The sequence below is a fragment of the Myodes glareolus genome, chromosome 10 (genome assembly GCF_982192425.1).
Source record: "Myodes glareolus chromosome 10, mMyoGla1.1, whole genome shotgun sequence".
NCBI lineage: Eukaryota > Metazoa > Chordata > Mammalia > Rodentia > Cricetidae > Myodes > Myodes glareolus.
The window spans coordinates 47,934,180-47,952,550 of NC_142035.1; the positions used below are offsets into that span (position 1 = coordinate 47,934,180).

At 47.3% G+C, this 18,371-nt stretch overlaps 1 protein-coding gene across 1 annotated transcript; it reads left to right on the plus strand.

Annotated features, from left to right (window-relative positions):
- The first annotated feature begins 4,483 nt into the window (after positions 1-4,483).
- Ddrgk1 (DDRGK domain containing 1) lies at positions 4,484-15,304 on the plus strand. Its single transcript, XM_048459739.3, has 9 exons — positions 4,484-4,643; positions 5,616-5,819; positions 6,981-7,093; positions 7,306-7,407; positions 9,105-9,227; positions 9,543-9,581; positions 13,982-14,038; positions 14,490-14,538; positions 14,873-15,304. The coding sequence occupies exons 1-9, from the start codon at positions 4,553-4,555 to the stop codon at positions 15,037-15,039; spliced, it is 945 nt and encodes a 314-aa protein (XP_048315696.1). The 5' UTR covers positions 4,484-4,552; the 3' UTR covers positions 15,040-15,304.
- The last annotated feature ends 3,067 nt before the right edge of the window (positions 15,305-18,371 follow it).

An 18,371-nucleotide genomic window follows, 5' to 3' on the forward strand; every position in this document is an offset into this window, starting at 1 on the left:
CACAGATCAATCTTCACAGGGATTACTTTCTCGGATGCCTGGGAAACGTTAGCTATTTACAACTGACTGTTTTATTACAAGGCCAGAGCATCTCCCTGTAAACTGAGGGTAGTGTCTTGACTGTCCTTAACAAACAGTAGGTGTGAACTGAGTTTAACCCTTAGGAGACAGAGATATGTGACCTCTGACTCAGACACTGTCTCTGTTATGGGAAACTGGCACTACCAGAGGAGAGGCATGACCTCAGTTTGTACTTGGGGATACCAGGAGACAGTGGATAAATAAAAGAAGGTTTAGTTAATGAGCTCTGATAATGAAGGTTGTAAAGTATGGCAGTCAATATCTGAAAATTTACCTAAAAATAATATGAAAGACTTTTCTTCTAAGTTCTCAGTCCAAGAATCCTAATTTTTAACCTTCTAGTGTTACAAGCAGCCCCCTTTCTGACGAATTACTAAAGATATATGTTTTCTTGCAATTAGTGACTTTCGTTGTAGTCTCTCCTAAAACATATTTCATGATGGCTGCCTAATTACTCATGGACACTAGCACTCACTCCCCTCTTTAGGGTCTCCACTGACCAACCCAAGGGTCAGGGGCAAGGTTGTAAAATTCTTTTGTTCAGGGATAATGACTGGTGCCCCTGCTATAAAAAGTAGGTTCAAAAACCAGCCGTTTGCCACAGCCTAACAAACACCATTTCTGGCTGTGGTCTCAGCTAGCTGATAAGCTTCAGTGCCCCGCGGTGTTTTATTTTTTATTTTTTTATTTTTAAGTTTGCTTCTGGTTTTCCTAGGATCTGGTTTCTGGAATAAAGTTTGCTTCTGGTTTACTAGACTTGGTGGTGTTCTCATCTTTGTGCGACCCCTCTGGACCCAACAGATTACAAGCCTGGGTTTCTGTCCTAACCATACCTTCAGTCCCACACCTCGCCGGCTAGATCCATCTACTTCACTGCGAACTTAGCGTAACCACGACATTTGCCCATCTCTTAGGCTGAGCTAGTGTTTCTCTTTTTCTTTTCTCTTGTCCCGCTTATCAAGCCCCATCCTTTCTCCAGGGACATTTCCATTCAGCCCTGTCTCTGCCTTGGGAACACAGCAAGGGAGATTAGAAGGCCCCTGTTAGCCCTCCCATACGTGTGCTTGAGCCCGCTGAATCCACAAGAGGACGTCATGTCCCCTGGAACTGGAGTTACAAGTGATTTTTGAGCTGCCTGATGTGGATGCTGGGAACTAAAGCTAGGTTCTCTGCACATTGTAAACTCAGGCTGATAAGATGGCTCAGTGGGTGAGAACACTGACTGCTCTTCCAGAGTTCTGTTCCCAGCACCCAAATGACGGCTTACAAATGTGTGTAACCCCAGTTCCAGGGGTCCATTGCCCTCCTCTGGCCTCTGAAGACACCAGGTACACATATTGTGTACATACATGCGCAGGCAAACACTCATACTCATAAAATTAAATCTTTGAAAAAAGAAGTTCAGGGTGCTAGCTAGACAGAGGGGTGCACACTTGTAATCCCAGCACTCAGACTTAAACAGGAAAATCATGAGTTCAAAGCTAGCCTGGGCTATATATTGTGTCAAGGCTGTAGCTCAATAGTATAGCATGGCCAAGGTCCTGGGTTTGGACCCTAGATGCACACCCATAAACAATGAAATCCTAATCAGGCCTGGTTGTTTAGCTTAGTATTATTGATCTCTTATAGTCTTGGTTATTTATGTGTTCCTATAAATGCGACTTGGGGCTTATGGAACTTTGGAAACCCTGTACCTCCGAACCACATGCCCAGTCCATTATTGATTTTATTTTAACTCTAGAACTGTCCTCATAGAATAGCCACTGCTATGTTCTCCAAAAAGCTTTGCTTTGTGACCTTAATATTATGTTGCAGAGCATGGTGGCTTTGCTGTACGCTGTGTCTTTGGAGACAGGTCATAAAGTTTCCCCTTCACTGCCCCGCCAATGGTGTTTTTTTTGTTTTGTTTTGTTTGATTGATTTTAGGACTTGGGACTTATTGGAGTTGACTGGGAAAGACTGGGTTAAGTACATGGTTCTTCTATGTGATGCTTAACTTTATAATTCCATGAAGTCAAAGGAAATCCTCAGGAAAGTGGAGAAGTAGAGGAGGTTTTAAAGCAAAGGTGACTTTTTGGATGTTAAATGCCTCAGCTCCAACCTCTGGCTTGGAGGAACTTGTCACAAATTTAGATGCAAGCACTGACAGTTACCATATATAGTCTAGTCAGTTAATTCAATGATCCCTAGATACTACATCCCAGGGGGTTTGAGTCCAAAGACTCTGGCAAGGGTAGTGAAGGAATGAAGAAAGGACAGACCACATACACAGTGAAGCTGGAACCAGGTGGGGTTCTCTAACTGATAGATACCTCTGCCTGCAAAGTCAGCATTGTTTGATCTTCAAATAGTAACTTTGTATCAGCAATGAGCAGATAATTGGCCTGACATATCAGGTCATGCTATAACTTTAAGTAACTATTTAGAAAATCTAAGTATTTGTTCAGTGGTTATAACTAGAAATATAAAAATATGTGCCAAAATACTTGTTTTTCAAACTGACAAAAGAACTAGGAAATTATTATGAACCCTTAATACCCACAGAATATTTATCAATATCTATTTATAATTTTAATACTCACAAACTAACTTTTATCAACATCTATTTTTATTACATACATTCTGCCATTTATTATTATTATTATTATTATTATTATTATTATTGGTTTTTCAAGACAGGGTTTCTCTGTAGCTTTTGGAACCTGTCCTGGAACTAGCTCTTGTAGACCAAGCTGGCCTCAAACTCACAGATCTGCCTGCCTCTGCTTCCTGAGTGCTGGGATTAAAGGCATGCACCACCCCTGCCCGGCCATTTTTTATTTTCTTAAAATTTAATTTTAGCTGGGCAAGGGTAGTGCACCCCTTTAATCCCAGCACTCAGGAGGCAAAGGCAGGCTGATCTCTGTGAGTTTGAGGCCAGCCTGGTCTACAAGAACTAGCTCCAGGACAGTTTCCACATTTACAGAGAAACCTTTTCTCAAAAAAAAAATAAAATAAAATGTGAATGTGAGATGTGAGCTGTGAGCTGGAGAGATGGTTTGGTGGTTAAGAGCGCTTACTGCTGCTCTTGCATAGGACCTGGGTTGGTTCCTCTTCTGCATCCTCTACTACCTGGTCCACATATATTCCGCACTCACATACACACAAAATAAAATAGTATTTGTTTAAAAATGCAGGAGCCCAGTCAGATTCGTGGTGGCACATGCCTTTAATTATAACTGAGGCAGAGGCAGGGAGATGCCTGTAAGCTGGAGGCTAGCCTCATCTACATAGTGAGTTCTAGGCTAGGCAGGGCTATATAAAGAGAACCTGTCTCAAAGAAACAAAACCACCCAACCTCAAACAAACAAACAACAAAAAAATGGAGAAGGGTCTGGGCCTCAGGGTACATGCCTGTCATCCCAGCTATCCAAGCACTAGGGAGATTGAAGTAAAAGGATCAGGAGTTCAAAGTCATCCTCTGCTACACAGTAAGTCTGAGACCAACCTAGGCTACCAGAGACCCTGTCTCAGAACAGAACAAAACAGCTCAAGTAGGGGCCTGGGCTGAGATAAAATTCCATGCAGAGCCTTAGCCTGCATGAGAACACGGGTCTAAATCTCCAAATACAAAGAATGTAGATGCTAGAGATTCAGTTACTGTAACTGCACTTGTCAGGAAGGCCCTAGGTTTATCAATATTGAAAAATGAATTTCAAAATATTCAAAATTTACAGAAAATAACGCAATAGATGCCTAAGTTATTAGTAAAATATTAATACACATGTTGCCTTTTCTCAAAGATCAAATTCAGGGCCTTGGCCGTGAATGCTCTACAACCTACAACCCCAGCTTAATCGATCCCACCCCCGCTCTTTTCTTTTCTTTCTTTCTTTTTTAAAATTTGTTTCATGTGGAGGCTGGAGAGATGGCTCAGCAGTTAAGAGCACTGGCTGCTCTTCCAGAGGACCTGGGTTCAATTCCCAGCACCCACATGGCAGATCACAACTGTCTGTAACTCCAGTTCCAGGGGCTCTGATACCTTCACACCATTGCATATAAAATAAATTTGAATAAATTATAAAAAAAAGATTTGTTTTATGTGTATGAGTGTTTGGCGGGCATGTATGTCTGTGTACAACGTGCATGCCTGGGGTTAGAGAAGGTCTGAAGAGGGCATAAGATCCTCTGTAACTGAAATCACAGAAGGTTGTGAGCCACCATGTGGGTGCTGTGATCCGAACCCGAGCCCTCTGGAAGTGCAGCCAATGCTCTTAGCTGCAGACGGAAATGCTGACCCTCGGGTCTCCACTTCCCGAACGCTGGGGTGACAGGTACCGGCAGCAGCCTGGACTTCGTTATCTGAGGACTCGTCACCCCTGGGCGGGGGCGGAGCACAGCGTGCGTCTGGGCAGAGCGTACGGTAGTGGGCGGGGCCTGGCGATCCGGGTCCCGCGGGCGCGCCGGCTTCACGGCAAGGCTGTCTGTCGTCATGGTGGGGCCGTGGGTGTACCTGGCAGCGGCGGTTTTGCTCATCGGCCTTATCCTCTTCCTGACTCGCAGCCGGGGTCGGGCGGCAGCAGGTAGGAGGTGCCGCCGTCCAGGGCTGTAGGAGTCCGTTTCTCAGGGTTCCTGGGCTTTGGTAGGCCGTGGCGTCGCGACTCGTGCGCATGCACTGACGTCTCTTGCTGTGCTTACGAGGAGCTTGTGCGCGGACCTGGGACAGCTCTGCGCACGCGCGTATGGACACGCTCGGGACTAGTACGGCGCCCAGGGTTGGGGATTCCACCTGGAAATCTAGCCTGCGGTTCTGCTCTGCACCAATAGGAGAGGCTGCAGGTTTTTCTAATCCTGCCCTGTATGTTCCGCTTACTGGCAATTGGAGGGCGAGGCAGCCTCAGGAAACTCTGAAGGCATCTCCTTCCCCATCAAAGAGGTCACCCATGTTGCTCGGCCTCCACTTCACCAGGCTCAGAAGGCCGTGCCATTGGCCTGGCACAAAACAGTCCTCCTTACTAACACTTCATGTATGCTTAGGAGTTTCTGAATGTCTCTGACACCTGACCCCATAAGCTACTTCAGAGCACCTCTGTGCCCCGGGGGCAGAAGAGATAGAAACTGAGGTAAAGGTGATAGCCAGCAAATCTTCCAGGGAGGAGAGATTCAGACCCTTACTGTGAACTGTGCTCTCTGGTTGCAGTACCCTATAAAATTTTAGCATAGTGTTAAGAAGTAAGTACCATCTTGCAGTCGACATTGAATGCGGTCTGTAAAGAGGGTGAGAGCGTCCTAGTGGGTCTCCCACCAAGCGGAGGGGAGTGAGTTGAAAGGAGATGAAGGCATTAAAGCGGGTAGGAAATGAGGAATAAGCTTGCAGCATCCGACCAAGGCATGACTAATAAAGGCTTGACTGACCGAAGTTGGAACGTTGTGCTATGGGCAGCTATAGTCTGGAAGGAGGTTGAGCAGGGGAGGCTGAGACTCCCACAATGCTGTTCCTCCACTATCAAGAGGATGGGCTGCTTGACAGTGTCATGGTTCCTCCCTCCCCGAAGCTGGTGAACCACTGCACCATGAGGAAGAGCGGGCTGCAGCAGGCCAGGTAGCCCAGCCTGGGCCCCAGGAGTCTGAGGAGCAGAGAACTGGAGGCCGACCACGGCGGCGGAGGGACTTGGGCAGCCGTCTCCAGGCCCAGCGTCGAGCCCAGCGAGTGGCCTGGGCAGAAGTGGATGAACATGAGGATGAAGCTGTTATTCCAGGTTAGAGGGCCCAGCCTGGAGGGAGGGGGCTGAATTCTCGCGGTTAATGGGTCCCCCAGAGTAGGTAAAGGCAAGGAATATGAAGCCACAGTATAGGAAGGACATTTAGTGTTGGGGCCAGAGTCTTGGGCCTGGACTTTGGTCCTCAAAGTCAACATTTGTTAGCCCAATCCATACTCCATCGGGCAATCCCCCTCTTCCTTCATCTTGGTTCAGTGGGGTTACCTGTAACCCCAGAATAAGTGCTTGGGGATAGAGACATTCCTGGTGACGTGCACCTCCATATGCCAGCTACCTGGAGTCTCACGAAGCCCTCAGTATGAAGGGAAAGAATGTCTCCTCTCTGGTACTTGAAGTCTGACTTCACGGTGAAGAAGAGATTGCTAGACCTTACTCAGAATTTAGGCAAGTTTGGGACTTTTCCCTTGGTTTAACATTTGCTTTGGGATTATTAGCCCTTTTGGCTTAAAAGGAACCCATTAGTGGATGTGTGGTACGTGTTTATTATTCCTACATCAGAAGACAGAGGCAGGAGCATGCAAGTTTCAGGCCAATCTGGGTAATATCGCTGTTTCAAAAGCAATACATGCAACAGGGAAGAGGCCTCTCGTCACCAGCCTTCCTGTCTCAGAGTTCGGTCATATACTGTGAGGCTCAGACATCTACATATCACTCATTTTCAGCTGGGCCTGGAGCGGTCCTCAGGCTGGGGTCATTTTTCCAGTCTGTCTCTGTTAAGGTAAAGGGAGAATCCTGGTTGAAGGAGGCCTGCAGTTCCTGACTAGAACGTGGAAGATACTGAATTTATGGTTGGAATGTATTTATGCACAATGCCATCCTTCCCTGGAGGTTTGGCCCATAGGCTTCTACAGGTACAGACACCTGTGAGCCACAAACGTTCAGGGGTTGACATCTTCTTGCAGCTGTGCAGTATCTAAAGTCTCATTTGTCCCATGGCCTTCAAATCCGTCAAGTACATATGTGTATGTTCTCACACCCACACTCACATGTGCGTGCACGTCTATGGTAGATGCTTCTGAAAGGCAGAGTGGGTAGAAACCCCACTCCACCCCCATCCACCCATCCCTTAAGGAAGGTGAACCGGGGAGGGGGGAGGAGTTCTGCCTAGGACTTCAATTGTTTTTGTCTGACCATACCCAGCCCAGGAGGAAGAAGGCATTGAAAAGCCAGCAGAAGCTCACCCAACAGGGAAAATTGGAGCCAAGAAACTACGGAAGCTAGAGGAAAAACAGGCTCGAAAAGCCCAGCGTGAGGCAAGCAAGAGGATGGGGCACGGCTCCCGAGGGTGGGAAAGGGCCCAACCTTTAGTTCCCATAACAGACTCCCTTTGGGGTCCCTTTGATGCTAGGCTGGTATTTGCTGTCTGCCTGGCTTTGTCTCCTGCAGTCTTAGCCTGTGTCCTGGCAAAGGGGTTGGCAAACTAGCCAGAGGAAGGGGAGATGTATATAAAGAAACCTCTCTCCAGGCAGAGGAGGCTGAACGTGAGGAACGAAAACGCCTAGAATCCCAACGAGAAGCCGAATGGAAGAAGGAAGAGGAGCGACTTCGCCTGCAGGAAGAGCAGAAGGTGAGATTGACTCCCGACACACTTTTTCAGATATTTTTTTCTTCTTTTTGGTGTTTGAGACAAGGCTGACCTTGAACTTGCTGTGTAGTCAAGGATATTCTTTCCTCCTGTTTCTACTTCCCAAGCCCTGAGAGGAGAGGTAGCACCATTATGCCTTGTTTAGATGGGAATTAAACCCAGGCAAAGACCCCAGCTGCATGCATCCCAGCCCTAGTATTTTTTTCTTTTTTTTGCCAGTTATTTTATGTGGGTGTTTTGCCTGTACATATGCTTGGAGGCCAGAAGAGGGCGCCAGATTCCTCTGGACCTGTAGTTACACACTGTTGTGAGCTGCCACGTGGGTGCTGGAAATCAAACCCAGGTCCTCTGGAAGAGCAGCCACTGCTCCTAACCACTGAGCCATCTCTCCAGCACAAGTACTTTTCTTTTGCAGGATCATTTCTAACGTACCATGTTTCATTTACTTGTCATTTCTGCTTAGGCCTCTGTGGGATTCATTGTCAGGTTTTCCTTGTTTATTCTCTTGGTAGATTTGAAGAGTACTGGGAAAGTAGTTGTAGATTGTACCTTGGTTTGGATTGACTGGTTTTTATTTCATTTTATTTATTTAATTTTTTTAGATTAAAAAAATAAGGGCCGCCCTGTGGGTGCTAACAACCAAAATTGAGTCCTCTGAAAGAACAGCCAGTGCTCTTAACTGTTGAGCCATATCTCCAGCCTGACTTTTCTTTTTAATTAATTAATTAATTATTATTATTATTATTTTTGAGACAGGGTCTTAACTATGTAAAGACAGGCCTCAACCCTCAACAGGATGTCCCCAACTTGTGGTACTCTGCTTACCTCTGCCTTCGGAATGCTGGAGTGACCAGTGTCTGTGTTGTGGTTAGAATGGGGTTAGGTTTTGTTTTGTTTTCCAGTACTGAATATTGAACACTGCCTGTGCCTTCCAGGGAATGCTCCACTGTTGAGCTGTTACTGTTTGCTTTTACTGTTTTTTTCCCGTCTTCTCATACTTGTTTGGAAGTCAGTCACTGTTCTGCTGCATTTAGAAAGCAGAGAGATGGATCTAGAGTGACGGGTCACTGGTAAGAGTGCTCACTGCTCTGTCAGAGGACCAGAGTTGGGATCCCAGCACCCTCATCAGGCGGCGCACAAACGCTAGTATCCCCAGCTCAAGAGGGTCTGATGTCCACTTCTGGCCTCCGTGGGCAAGAGGGAGGGGAGCAAAGAGACGGACTGAGTAAGAGGCAAGGTGACCTCTGACATGCCCGTTTTATCCGGGCTGCTCCTAGAAGGTGGGCCTTCCCACACGCGTCAAGGCAGTCAGGACAGTTTTTCAGGTGAAGCTGTCTACGCAGGTGGTTCAGAAGCCAGACTGCGGACTGGCTGCATGCATGGGTAGGAGGAAGTAGAATCTGCTGGTTGTTTGTGTCTGGACGTGACCAGGGAAAATTTGTGACATTTTCAAGAATTTTCTTCCTACGCTATCTCCTGAGCATGGGGCCAGGAGAAGGTATTGCCTGGGTGATGGCGAGGAGAGAGCCTCCGCCTGTTGTTTAGCTTGAGACCAAGGGGCGAGAGAAGCACCATTTCTGGTTATTCGTGCTTGTGTCCTGCAGAGACAGCAGAGACAAGAGCAGATGTGAGTGGGCAGCTGCCCCAAATACCTGCCTCTTCTTTCTCCGCATCCGCAGGAGGAGGAAGAGAGGAAGGCTCGGGAGGAGCAGGCCCGTCGGGAGCATGAGGAGTACCTGAAACTAAAGGAGGCCTTCGTGGTAGAGGAGGAAGGTGTCAGCGAAACCATGACTGAGGAGCAGGTGGGCCCCTCACTCCTGGGAAACCTGTGCCGCAGGGATAGTGTGTGTTAAGTCCAAGGCCATTCTAGCTGTGTGCCGAGAATCGGGTCGGGTGCCCCTAAATGTAGACCCTTGGTCTCCACAGGGAACATTGTCCTGTCATCCCTTAGTCTGGGAGGCGCTTCCTGTCATGAAAGCAGGTGATGGGGTGGGAACACAAGACAGCCTGCAAGTAAGCAGCATGCGGGTGAGCCAGGAGTGTAGCTAGCTAGGACCAGGCACATAACCCTGTGCCTCCAGCCAGGGCTGGTACTCACTGGTTTCTCTGCTCTCTAGTCTCACAGCTTCCTGACAGAATTCATCAATTACATTAAGGTAAGAGGCTCAGAGAACTCTGGTATCTTCTCCTGCCATATGAGTGTGCGTAAGTGTCTGTGTGTATTTTGTGTATGTTTTCAGGACCAAGTAAGGGCTGCCCCATTCAGTCCTGGACTGGAATGAGTATGGGGTCCAGAAGGCTTGAGCTACTGTTTTTTGGCCAGGAAAGTCCCTTCCCTTCAGACCCAGAAGGAAGAGAAGGGACAGTGGTCTGTGTGGGAGTCTCAAGCCTCTGATGGCGTCCTAATTCTTGGTTTGACAGTTCCTCTGCTCTTCAGACCCCACGCTCAATGAGTCATCGTGTTTTGAAGTCAATTCACATGTGTTTTCTGTCAGTTCTATCACTGAGGTGCCACTGAATTGGAACAAATGTCCTGTGCTCTGTGGCCCTGCCTGGGAACTGGGCCTTCAAGAAGAAGTAGGATGGTGTTTCCATTGTAACCTAGGGCAGCCAGCAGTGTCCCGTCCATCGCCACCTCACGGGCTGCCCTGATGCTGCTCTGGGTTGCATAAGCACATCCTGATCTGCTTTGCTGCTAAGCAACTTCTCTCCCACAAAGGATGCGAGAAGGGGAGAGGTTTTTAAGTGCAGCTCAGAGGTGCAGAGGCAGCTGAGGGAAGAAGTGCAGAGGGAGCGGGGGCGATGGTGGGGGTGGTATCAGGGGCTGCCAAGTAGCTGGGGCTTGCATAATCCTCCCCCACCTCTCCTAAAAGAGAGCAGAGTTTAGATGCCTCCTAGAAGCAGTGAGGGGCTGGGCACATGTCTGGGGCCCAGGATCCCTAGAAGGGAGAAGCAATAGCATCTTCCAGAGGGTCCTTTTCCCTTAGGTTGTGAACATTTCCCTTAATGAAGCCCACACTCCACCCTGGCACACTGCTCTGAGCAAATTTTTTCACATTGTGCTGCTGTTGTTGCGAACTTCTTGTTCCTGACTACATGCAGGAGGTGGGTTAGAGGTCAGATGCAGGTTACCCTCTTTTCTGCAGAGGCCAAAAGAAAGTGTCCAGGTAGGTCTGGTTCTTGCTTTGGTGGCTCCCTGGAGATTCCTTTTTTGTTTTGTTTTGTTTTTGAGATGGTTTCTCTACATAATTCTTGCTGTCCTAGAACTCACTCTGTAGACCAGACTGGCCTTGAACTCAGAGATCGGCCTGCCTCTGCCTCCTGAGTGCTGGGATTAAAGGCTTGTGCTACCATCATCTTGTGAGGTTCTATTCTTGATGTTCTCCAAACTCCTGGAACTTAGGAATTTGTTCAGCGTGTGCTGGCTTATTCTCGTGGAGCTGTCATCTTAGAGGAAGGAAGAGGACTTCTGAAGTCCATTCCTTTCAGCTTCTTCCTCACTCCAAGGGACCAGGCCCTTTAGACACAATTTCAGAGCTGGAGGAGGGTTTCTGCACACAGCTCGTTTTCTCTCGAATAGTAAGGATGTCTGTTCTACTTTCTACCATGGCTAGGTATATCTGCTAGCTCAAACCCACTTTTGACCCTCATAGTATCCAGGCCTGATCCTCAGGAACCAGCACCACAAGAGGTGACTACGGTCCTGCCCCAAGCTGCTACTGAGAGCTGAGTACCTGGTCTGCTTTATAGGTAGAAGTTGCTGGCCAGATCTCCTTGTGCTTGTCTGATCCCTGGTCCAACTGCCTCATGATTGTATCCTCCCTAACCCTCCCACCCCCACCTTGCACCCCTGCTTGCACATACGGTTTGGCATTCCAACAAGTCACATGCCATATGTAGCTGGGGAGGCAATCACCACGTCATTACTCCCCCAGCTCATTTGCTGTGGAAATGCATGGAGATACAAAGGACCGCCTTCTCCCAAAGATTATGCTATATGTGGCAAAGGTGGGGGCAGATGCATGTGTGGACCCAGCTGTGACTCCTTGACTGAACGGCTGGGAGCTAAAGTTTCTCCAGAGGATGTGAGAGCAGCACATGAAACATGGCACAGGACTGCATACAGAAAGCCTATTCTCCGCTGCCTATGTGGTTCCTTTGTGTGTTTGTGTGTGTGTACAGGGCACAGGACTGCATGCAGAGAGCACTTTCTCCACTGCTAATATAGTAGTTCTTTGGTGTGTTTGGGGGGGGGTGCGCCTGTGTACGTGGATATGCACATATTCGGGAGGCCTCAGGTATTGTTGGTTCCTTGCGTACTGTCTTCCCGCCCCCCTCTTGTGTTTTTTGAGACAGGGTTCCTCTGTAGCTTTGGAGCCTGTCCTGGAACTAACTCTTGTAGACCAGGCTGGCCTCGAACTCATAAAGACCTGCCTGTCTCTGCCTCCCACATGCTGGGATTAAAGGCGTGTGCCACCACCGCCTGGCACCCCCCCCTCTTTTTTTATCAAAGGAGAAGGGGTGATGTGTAGTCTCTCACTGACCTGAAACTTACCAAGTAGGCTACACTGGTCGGCCAGTGATCCCCAATAATCTCCTTGTCTCTGCCTTTCCAGCACTGAGGTTTCAAGTGCACGAGGTCACCACACCCGCCTGTTTTTTTGAGGCAGCTTCTCACTGTGTAGACTCAAACTCTCGGTGATCTCTCTGCCTCCTGAGTGCCTACATTGCCACTTCAGTCATGCCCAGAGTCTGCATGTGAGTCTGGAGATTGGACAAGTCCCTGGAAGCACAACACTTGACTGGGAGCCATCTTCCCATCCCTAGTGATGATTATGTAGCCTTGCCTCAGACAGTGTGAAGAAGATGACTGAAAAGAAATATGTTAGGATTACGGAAATCTGGTCTGAAGGGGTGGGAAACAAACATAAAAGAGGAATGGGGGGGTGGCTCAGAGGTTTAGAGCACTGATTGCTCTTCCAAAAGTCCTGAGTTCAAGTCCCAGCAACCACATCATGGCTTCCAACCGTCTATAATACATGAAGGCAAAGCACAGTATACATACTAAATAAATAAATCTTTTTTTTAAAAAAAAAAAAAAAAGAGGAATGGTCTCCATGGTCCCTCATGAAAGACCTCAGGCCTGTTATCTTTCCTTTCCTTTTTTCATTACTTCTGTTTACCAGAGAGGTTTTTAGCTCAGGGGTAGGAATTGTCTTTCTTGTTTACTATTCCTTCAACTCCCCCCCCATACTTTTTTTTTTTAATGTGTGTGAATGTTTTTACTTGCATGAATGTATGTGCACCACATACATGCCTGTACTCCTGGAGTTCTGTGGAACTGGAGTTAGGGATGATTGTGAGTCACCATGTGGTTGCTGGGAATCAAGCCTGGGTCCTCTGAAGAGTACAAGTTCTAAACCACTGAGCCATCTCTCCAGCCCCAGCTCTGCACCTTCTTACTGCCTTGTCTGGCAGGTCCTCAGCAAACACAAGTCTAGATGAGTTTTGTTTGGTTTTTTGTTTTTCAAGATGGAGTCTCGTAGCTCAGACAGGCTTTAAACTCAATACATGGCCAAAAATGGTCTTGAACTGACCTTCCTTACTCTAACTGAAGTACTAGGATTACAGGTTTGTGCCACAACACCTTACTTAGGTGTTTTTTTTATTTTTTTAAAGATTTATTTATTATCTATGCAGTGTTCTGCTTATAGGCTAGAAGTGGGCACCAGATCTCATTACAGATGGTTGTGAGCCCCATGTAGTTGCTGGGAATTGAACTCAGGACCTTTGGAAGAACAGCCAGTGCTCTTAACCTCTGAGCCATCACTCCAGCCCCACCATTTTTTTATTTTTAAAAGCTTAAGAACAAAAAGACCAACATTTGGGCTGGCAAGATGGCTCAGCAGGTAAAGGTGCTTACTGTCAAATATCAAGATCTGGATTCAGCCCCTGGGATTCACATGGTGAATGGAGAGAACCAGTCCTCTAACCACTCCTTGTGTGTTCTTGCTTTCTCTCTCTCTCTCTGTAAGTAATTTTAAAATGTTAGTTTAAAAAAATGGTGTGTAAACCAGGTGGTGGTGACACACACTTTTAATCCCAGCACTGTGAGGCAGAGGTTGGTGGATCTCTTGAGTTCGAGACCAAACTGTCTACAAACCAAGCCCAGACAGTCAGGGCTACATAGAGAAACCCTGACTCAAATGTTGTGCATGCTTGTGGAAGCCAGAAGACAGCTGTGGGTGCCTTTTCTTAGGTGCCATCGACCTTAGTTTGGTTGTTTGGTTGGTTTTTTGTTATTTTGTTTTGTTTGTTTGATTTTTCGAGACAAAATTTCTCTGTGTAGTTTTGGAGACTGTCCTGGAACTCACTCTTTAGACCAGCCTGGCCTGGAACTCACAGAGATCCTCCTGCCTCTGCCTCCCTAGTACTGGAATTAAAGGTGTGAGCTACCACTACCTGACATTAACCTTGTTTTTAAAGAGAGGGCATCTCACTGGCTTAGAGCTGGCTAAGTGGCCTCAGCCTCTCTCCCTCTTCATTTTATCTGTAGCAATCCAAGGTTGTGCTTTTGGAAGACCTGGCTTTCCAGATGGGTCTGAGGACTCAGGTAAGCTCTGGAGCGTGGATTAGAAGGTGGAATGCAGCTAGAGGATCTGTGTGGCAAGTGGGGCTGGCCTGAGCGTGGTAAGCTGATGCCTCCAGGCTGACTCCAACCAAGAGGGAGCAGGGTATAGGAATTTCTTGGCATTCCAGGAATTCTGCATTTCTACAGAGATGAAAAGAACAGGAAAGAAAAAGGAAATTAAAATGCCATACTTTAGCCTTCCTTGTGACCAAAGCAGCCCAAAGTTACCTCTTAAAAGCAGGCATTTGTCTCCATTATTCCTTTTCCAGCTGAAGGAGAGCTGGCAGGTCCTAGGATCAGAGCCCCTGCACTTGAGAGTTCCCTCCAAAGGGAAGCATGGTCACAGCCAGGTGACATCTGTAGTGGTAGAGGGGTAATGGGTTTGTAAGCGTGTGAACCACAAGACAAGCTCTGAGACTTGTTTTCCTCATAGGACACCATAAACCGCATCCAAGACCTACTCTCCGAGGGAACTCTAACAGGTGAGAGAACGAGAATCAATCCTATATACATACAGCCCTGGCCTAGGGGAGTGTGTGGACAGAAGGCTAATGGGGCTTGTTCCAAAGGCGGTTTGGCCTCTCCAAGGTGGAAAAGTTATGCAATGAGGGACACTGAAGAATTGGACTTGGTTACAAGGAAGACATAGAGGCCTCAGCCTGACTCACCTGTGCGGGATTTGATATGCCAGGAAGGGCCAGGCTGACAGGAAAACTGAAAGGCTCTAAATCAGTTATAAAGGATAAATGGGCATTTTCAGGCGAGGTAGGGAAAGCCCAGGAGGGCTTCAATCCTACAAAATGCCTGTCCCCACAGGTGTGATTGACGACAGGGGCAAATTCATCTACATAACCCCAGAGGAACTGGCTGCCGTGGCCAATTTCATCAGACAGCGGGGCCGGGTATCCATCACTGAGCTTGCCCAGGCCAGCAACTCCCTCATCTCCTGGGGCCAGGACCTTCCTGCCCAGGCTTCAGTCTGACTCCAGCCTTGACTTGAATGTATCCTGTGGCCTACATGCATCACCGTCCTTCCCTGCCATCTTGGGGCAGGGATGGAATATGACCAGAAAGTTGTGAGTTAAAGGCCTCTGGGTACTACTGAACTTCTGTGGCTTGATGTAGAAGACCTGGCCTGGGATCTCAGATAAGCAGATGAAATCTACATCTAAGGCTGTATCTTAGAGGTGAGAGGGTCCCTTATGAGGGGGCAGGAGTCCCATTTCATTAAAAACAAACTATTACATATTTATTGTATTCGTTTGTGTCCTGCAAGCCCGGCTCCTCGATGAGTTCCCTTCTGGGGCAGAGAAAAGTGCAAATAGGAGAATCTCTCAGGCCATGTCTCCTCCAGTTGGTGAAGTCTCATCGTCTTATTTACAGACCCACGAGTTCTGAGTAGAGCCAGGAGCCCTGGGGAGAAGAGGTACTGTGAAATGCCAAGGATAGAGACCTGGAGACCTAGGTCCCACTCTGTAGCTTCTGGAAGGGAGGTCTCTGGAAGAAGCTGCTTATGCGGCAGGGAGAGGAAGAAGGTCCATTTGGACTGGGTATCATTGTTCTGACCGCACATCACGTGGACTCAGCCCTGAATCCTCAACCAAAAAAGTTCTGAGTGGCGTGGGTGATTCCCCCCGCAGGAGGATGAGGAACATATGCTCAGAAGTGGGTGTGGGATGAGATTTGTGTCTCTTGCAGGGTCGTTTGCTCTGGTTCCTGTAGGCTGTCATACTGTACTGAGAATAAGACACATTTTTAAATTATTTTATTTTATGTGTATGGGTGTTTTTGCCTGTGTGGTTTGTGTGTGCCATGTACATGCCTGCAGAGTCCAGAAGAGGGCATCAGATCCCTTGGCACTGGAGGTAGAAAGGGTTGTGAGCTGCCATGTAGATGTTGAATACTCTGGAGGAGTAGCTGGTACTCCTAACCTTTGAGCCATCTCTTCTCTGGCCTCTTGTTTGTTACTTTGGTGAGTGAGTGTGTGTGTGTGTGTGTGTGTGTCTGTCTGTCTGTCTGTCTGTCTGTCTGTCTGTCGGTCCAAGATCTCATTAGCTGACTTACAGCCACTGTATACACCAAGCTGGCCTTGAACTCACAGAAATCTGTCTAATTATACTTCCTAGGTACTAGAATTAAAGGTACTAGAATTAAAGTATACCACCATGTACAGCCTCCTTTGCTTGCTTTTTGAGATAGTAGACATTTTTAGTCAGTGAAAAAAGGATGCATCCATTGTTGGTAAGGTGAAGTATACCTAAGTCTTAGTGGGAGAGGAAGAAATACGGATGACCATGGTAAGAAGTAGGGTAGGAGAGACTTAGTTGACAGTAGAGTCAGCTCATCAGTGGTTATCATTCTTAGTTATACATTAGAACAACTGTGGGGTTCTTAATACTTTCCCCCTAGACTACCCCCAAGGCCAGTTAAGACAGAATCTTGATATCATCAGAGTCCATCAGCAGAGAATGGCCAAGAGCAGCAAGGCTGAAAGCCTAGGAAGACATGGGCTATACAGTGGAGGCTGGGGAGACGGCTCATCAGGTAAAAGCACTATCCACGCAAGCATGTTGACCCAGGTTCAATCCCTGACATCACATATAAAGCTAGATAAGTTACCATGCGTGTGTAATCTCAGGATTCCTGCAGGGAGATGGTAGCAGAGCCCAGAAGCTGGTGGACTGCTAATCTGGAATATGCAGCAGAACAGCAGACACAGAGGGATCCTGCCTCAGCAAGTGGCGATTGAGACCTGCTCCAGAAAGTTGTCCTCTGACCACCACACAGACTCCGCGGCAGAACCACATTTACTCACACACACACACACATAGCAAAAAAACCAAACCTCCAGTAAGAGAGGCTTCTCGGACCAAGACAGCAGCTCCAATACCCTACCTCTACCTAACACATCCTTCCGCATCTGTCTCTAGGTTGCGAGATGCAGCTCTGGCGCTGCATTCTCAGGACCATGCATCAAGTCTTTTTTTTGTTTTTGTTTTGTTTTGAGACAGGGTTTCTTCTCTGTGCTGAAACTCATTCTGTAAATTAGGCCTTGAACTCCCAGAGATCCGCCTGCCTCTGCCTTCCAAGTACTGGGATTAAAGGCATACGCCGCCGCCACCACCACCACCCAGATCTTTTTGTTGTTGTTGTTTTTCAAGACAGTTTCTCTGTAGCTTTGGAGCCTGTCCTGGAACTAGCTCTTGTGGACTAGGCTGGCCTTGAAGTCAAAAAAATCCACCTGCAGAGCTCTGCCCATGAGTGCTGGGATTAAAAGCGTGTGCCACTGCTGCCCGGCAGCCCAGCTCTTAGACATCTTCTAAAATTGATTTTTTTTTTTTGAGACAGAGTCTTATGTAGCCCAAGCTACATCACCTGGCTCCAGCCTTTAATTCATGATGTTTCCAAGGGCTTGGTGTAAAAAGGAAAGTGTGTGTGTGTGTGTGTGTGTGTGTGTGTGTGTGTGTGTGTGTGTGTGTGTGTTGTCTGCATACCACAGACATGTAGTGCCTATGGAAAATGGAAAAGAGCATTGGATCCCCTGGAACTGGATTATAAACAATTATGAGCTGCCATTTAGATGCTAGGAATCAAGCCCAGGCTGTCTGGAAGAGCCTTAGTACTCTTAGCCACTAAGCCATCTCTCCAGCCCCCAAAGGCATATAATCTTTTGTGCACTATGTGTTCATAACAGTACTTACTCTGTTAATGTAATAAGCCTTCTAAATGAACAGTTCACCAAACAGGAAGTTGCTAACGTTTTGTTAAATACATATAAATTGTTTCCACAACTATTCAGTTACAGTCCAAATGATAAGCTGGGCCAGGAGCATACACCTCTCCTCCTACACTCTGGAAGCAGAGGCAGATGTATCGCTGTGAGTTCAAGAACAGCTAGCATAAAACCCTTACAATTTTTAAACATTAAGTGTTAAAGATTTCTAAGTTTTTAATTAAAAATTCTCAGACTGTGGATACATCTCATATAGAGTCTCATGCTTGATCTCTAGCACCATACACAAAAAGTTAATATATAATATTTTTATTTAAATAACATTTTTCTCCCATTTATATACCAACCTCTTCCTCTCCTCCCATTGTCTGCCCCCTTTCCCATCTTCCCCTTCCCCATCCACCCCTCCTCTGTCTTCATTCAGAAAGGAGCAGGCCTCCATGGGTTTGAGCAAAGCATGACGAGGTAACCCAGCATGGGGAACAGGTTCCCAAAAGCCATTTGAGCACCAGGGACAGGTCCTGACCTCACTGCTGTGAGCCTTACAAAGAGACCTAGCTACATAATGGCATACACACACAG

Excerpts from the sequence above, each read along its gene's own strand:
- Ddrgk1 (XM_048459739.3), top strand. The coding sequence starts at position 4,553 with ATGGTGGGGCCGTGGGTGTACCTGGCAGCGGCGGTTTTGCTCATCGGC. Across the intron at positions 5,820-6,980 it reads GGATGAAGCTGTTATTCCAG|CCCAGGAGGAAGAAGGCATT; the intron begins GTTAGAGGGCCC and ends GACCATACCCAG. Across the intron at positions 9,228-9,542 it reads AAACCATGACTGAGGAGCAG|TCTCACAGCTTCCTGACAGA; the intron begins GTGGGCCCCTCA and ends TCTGCTCTCTAG.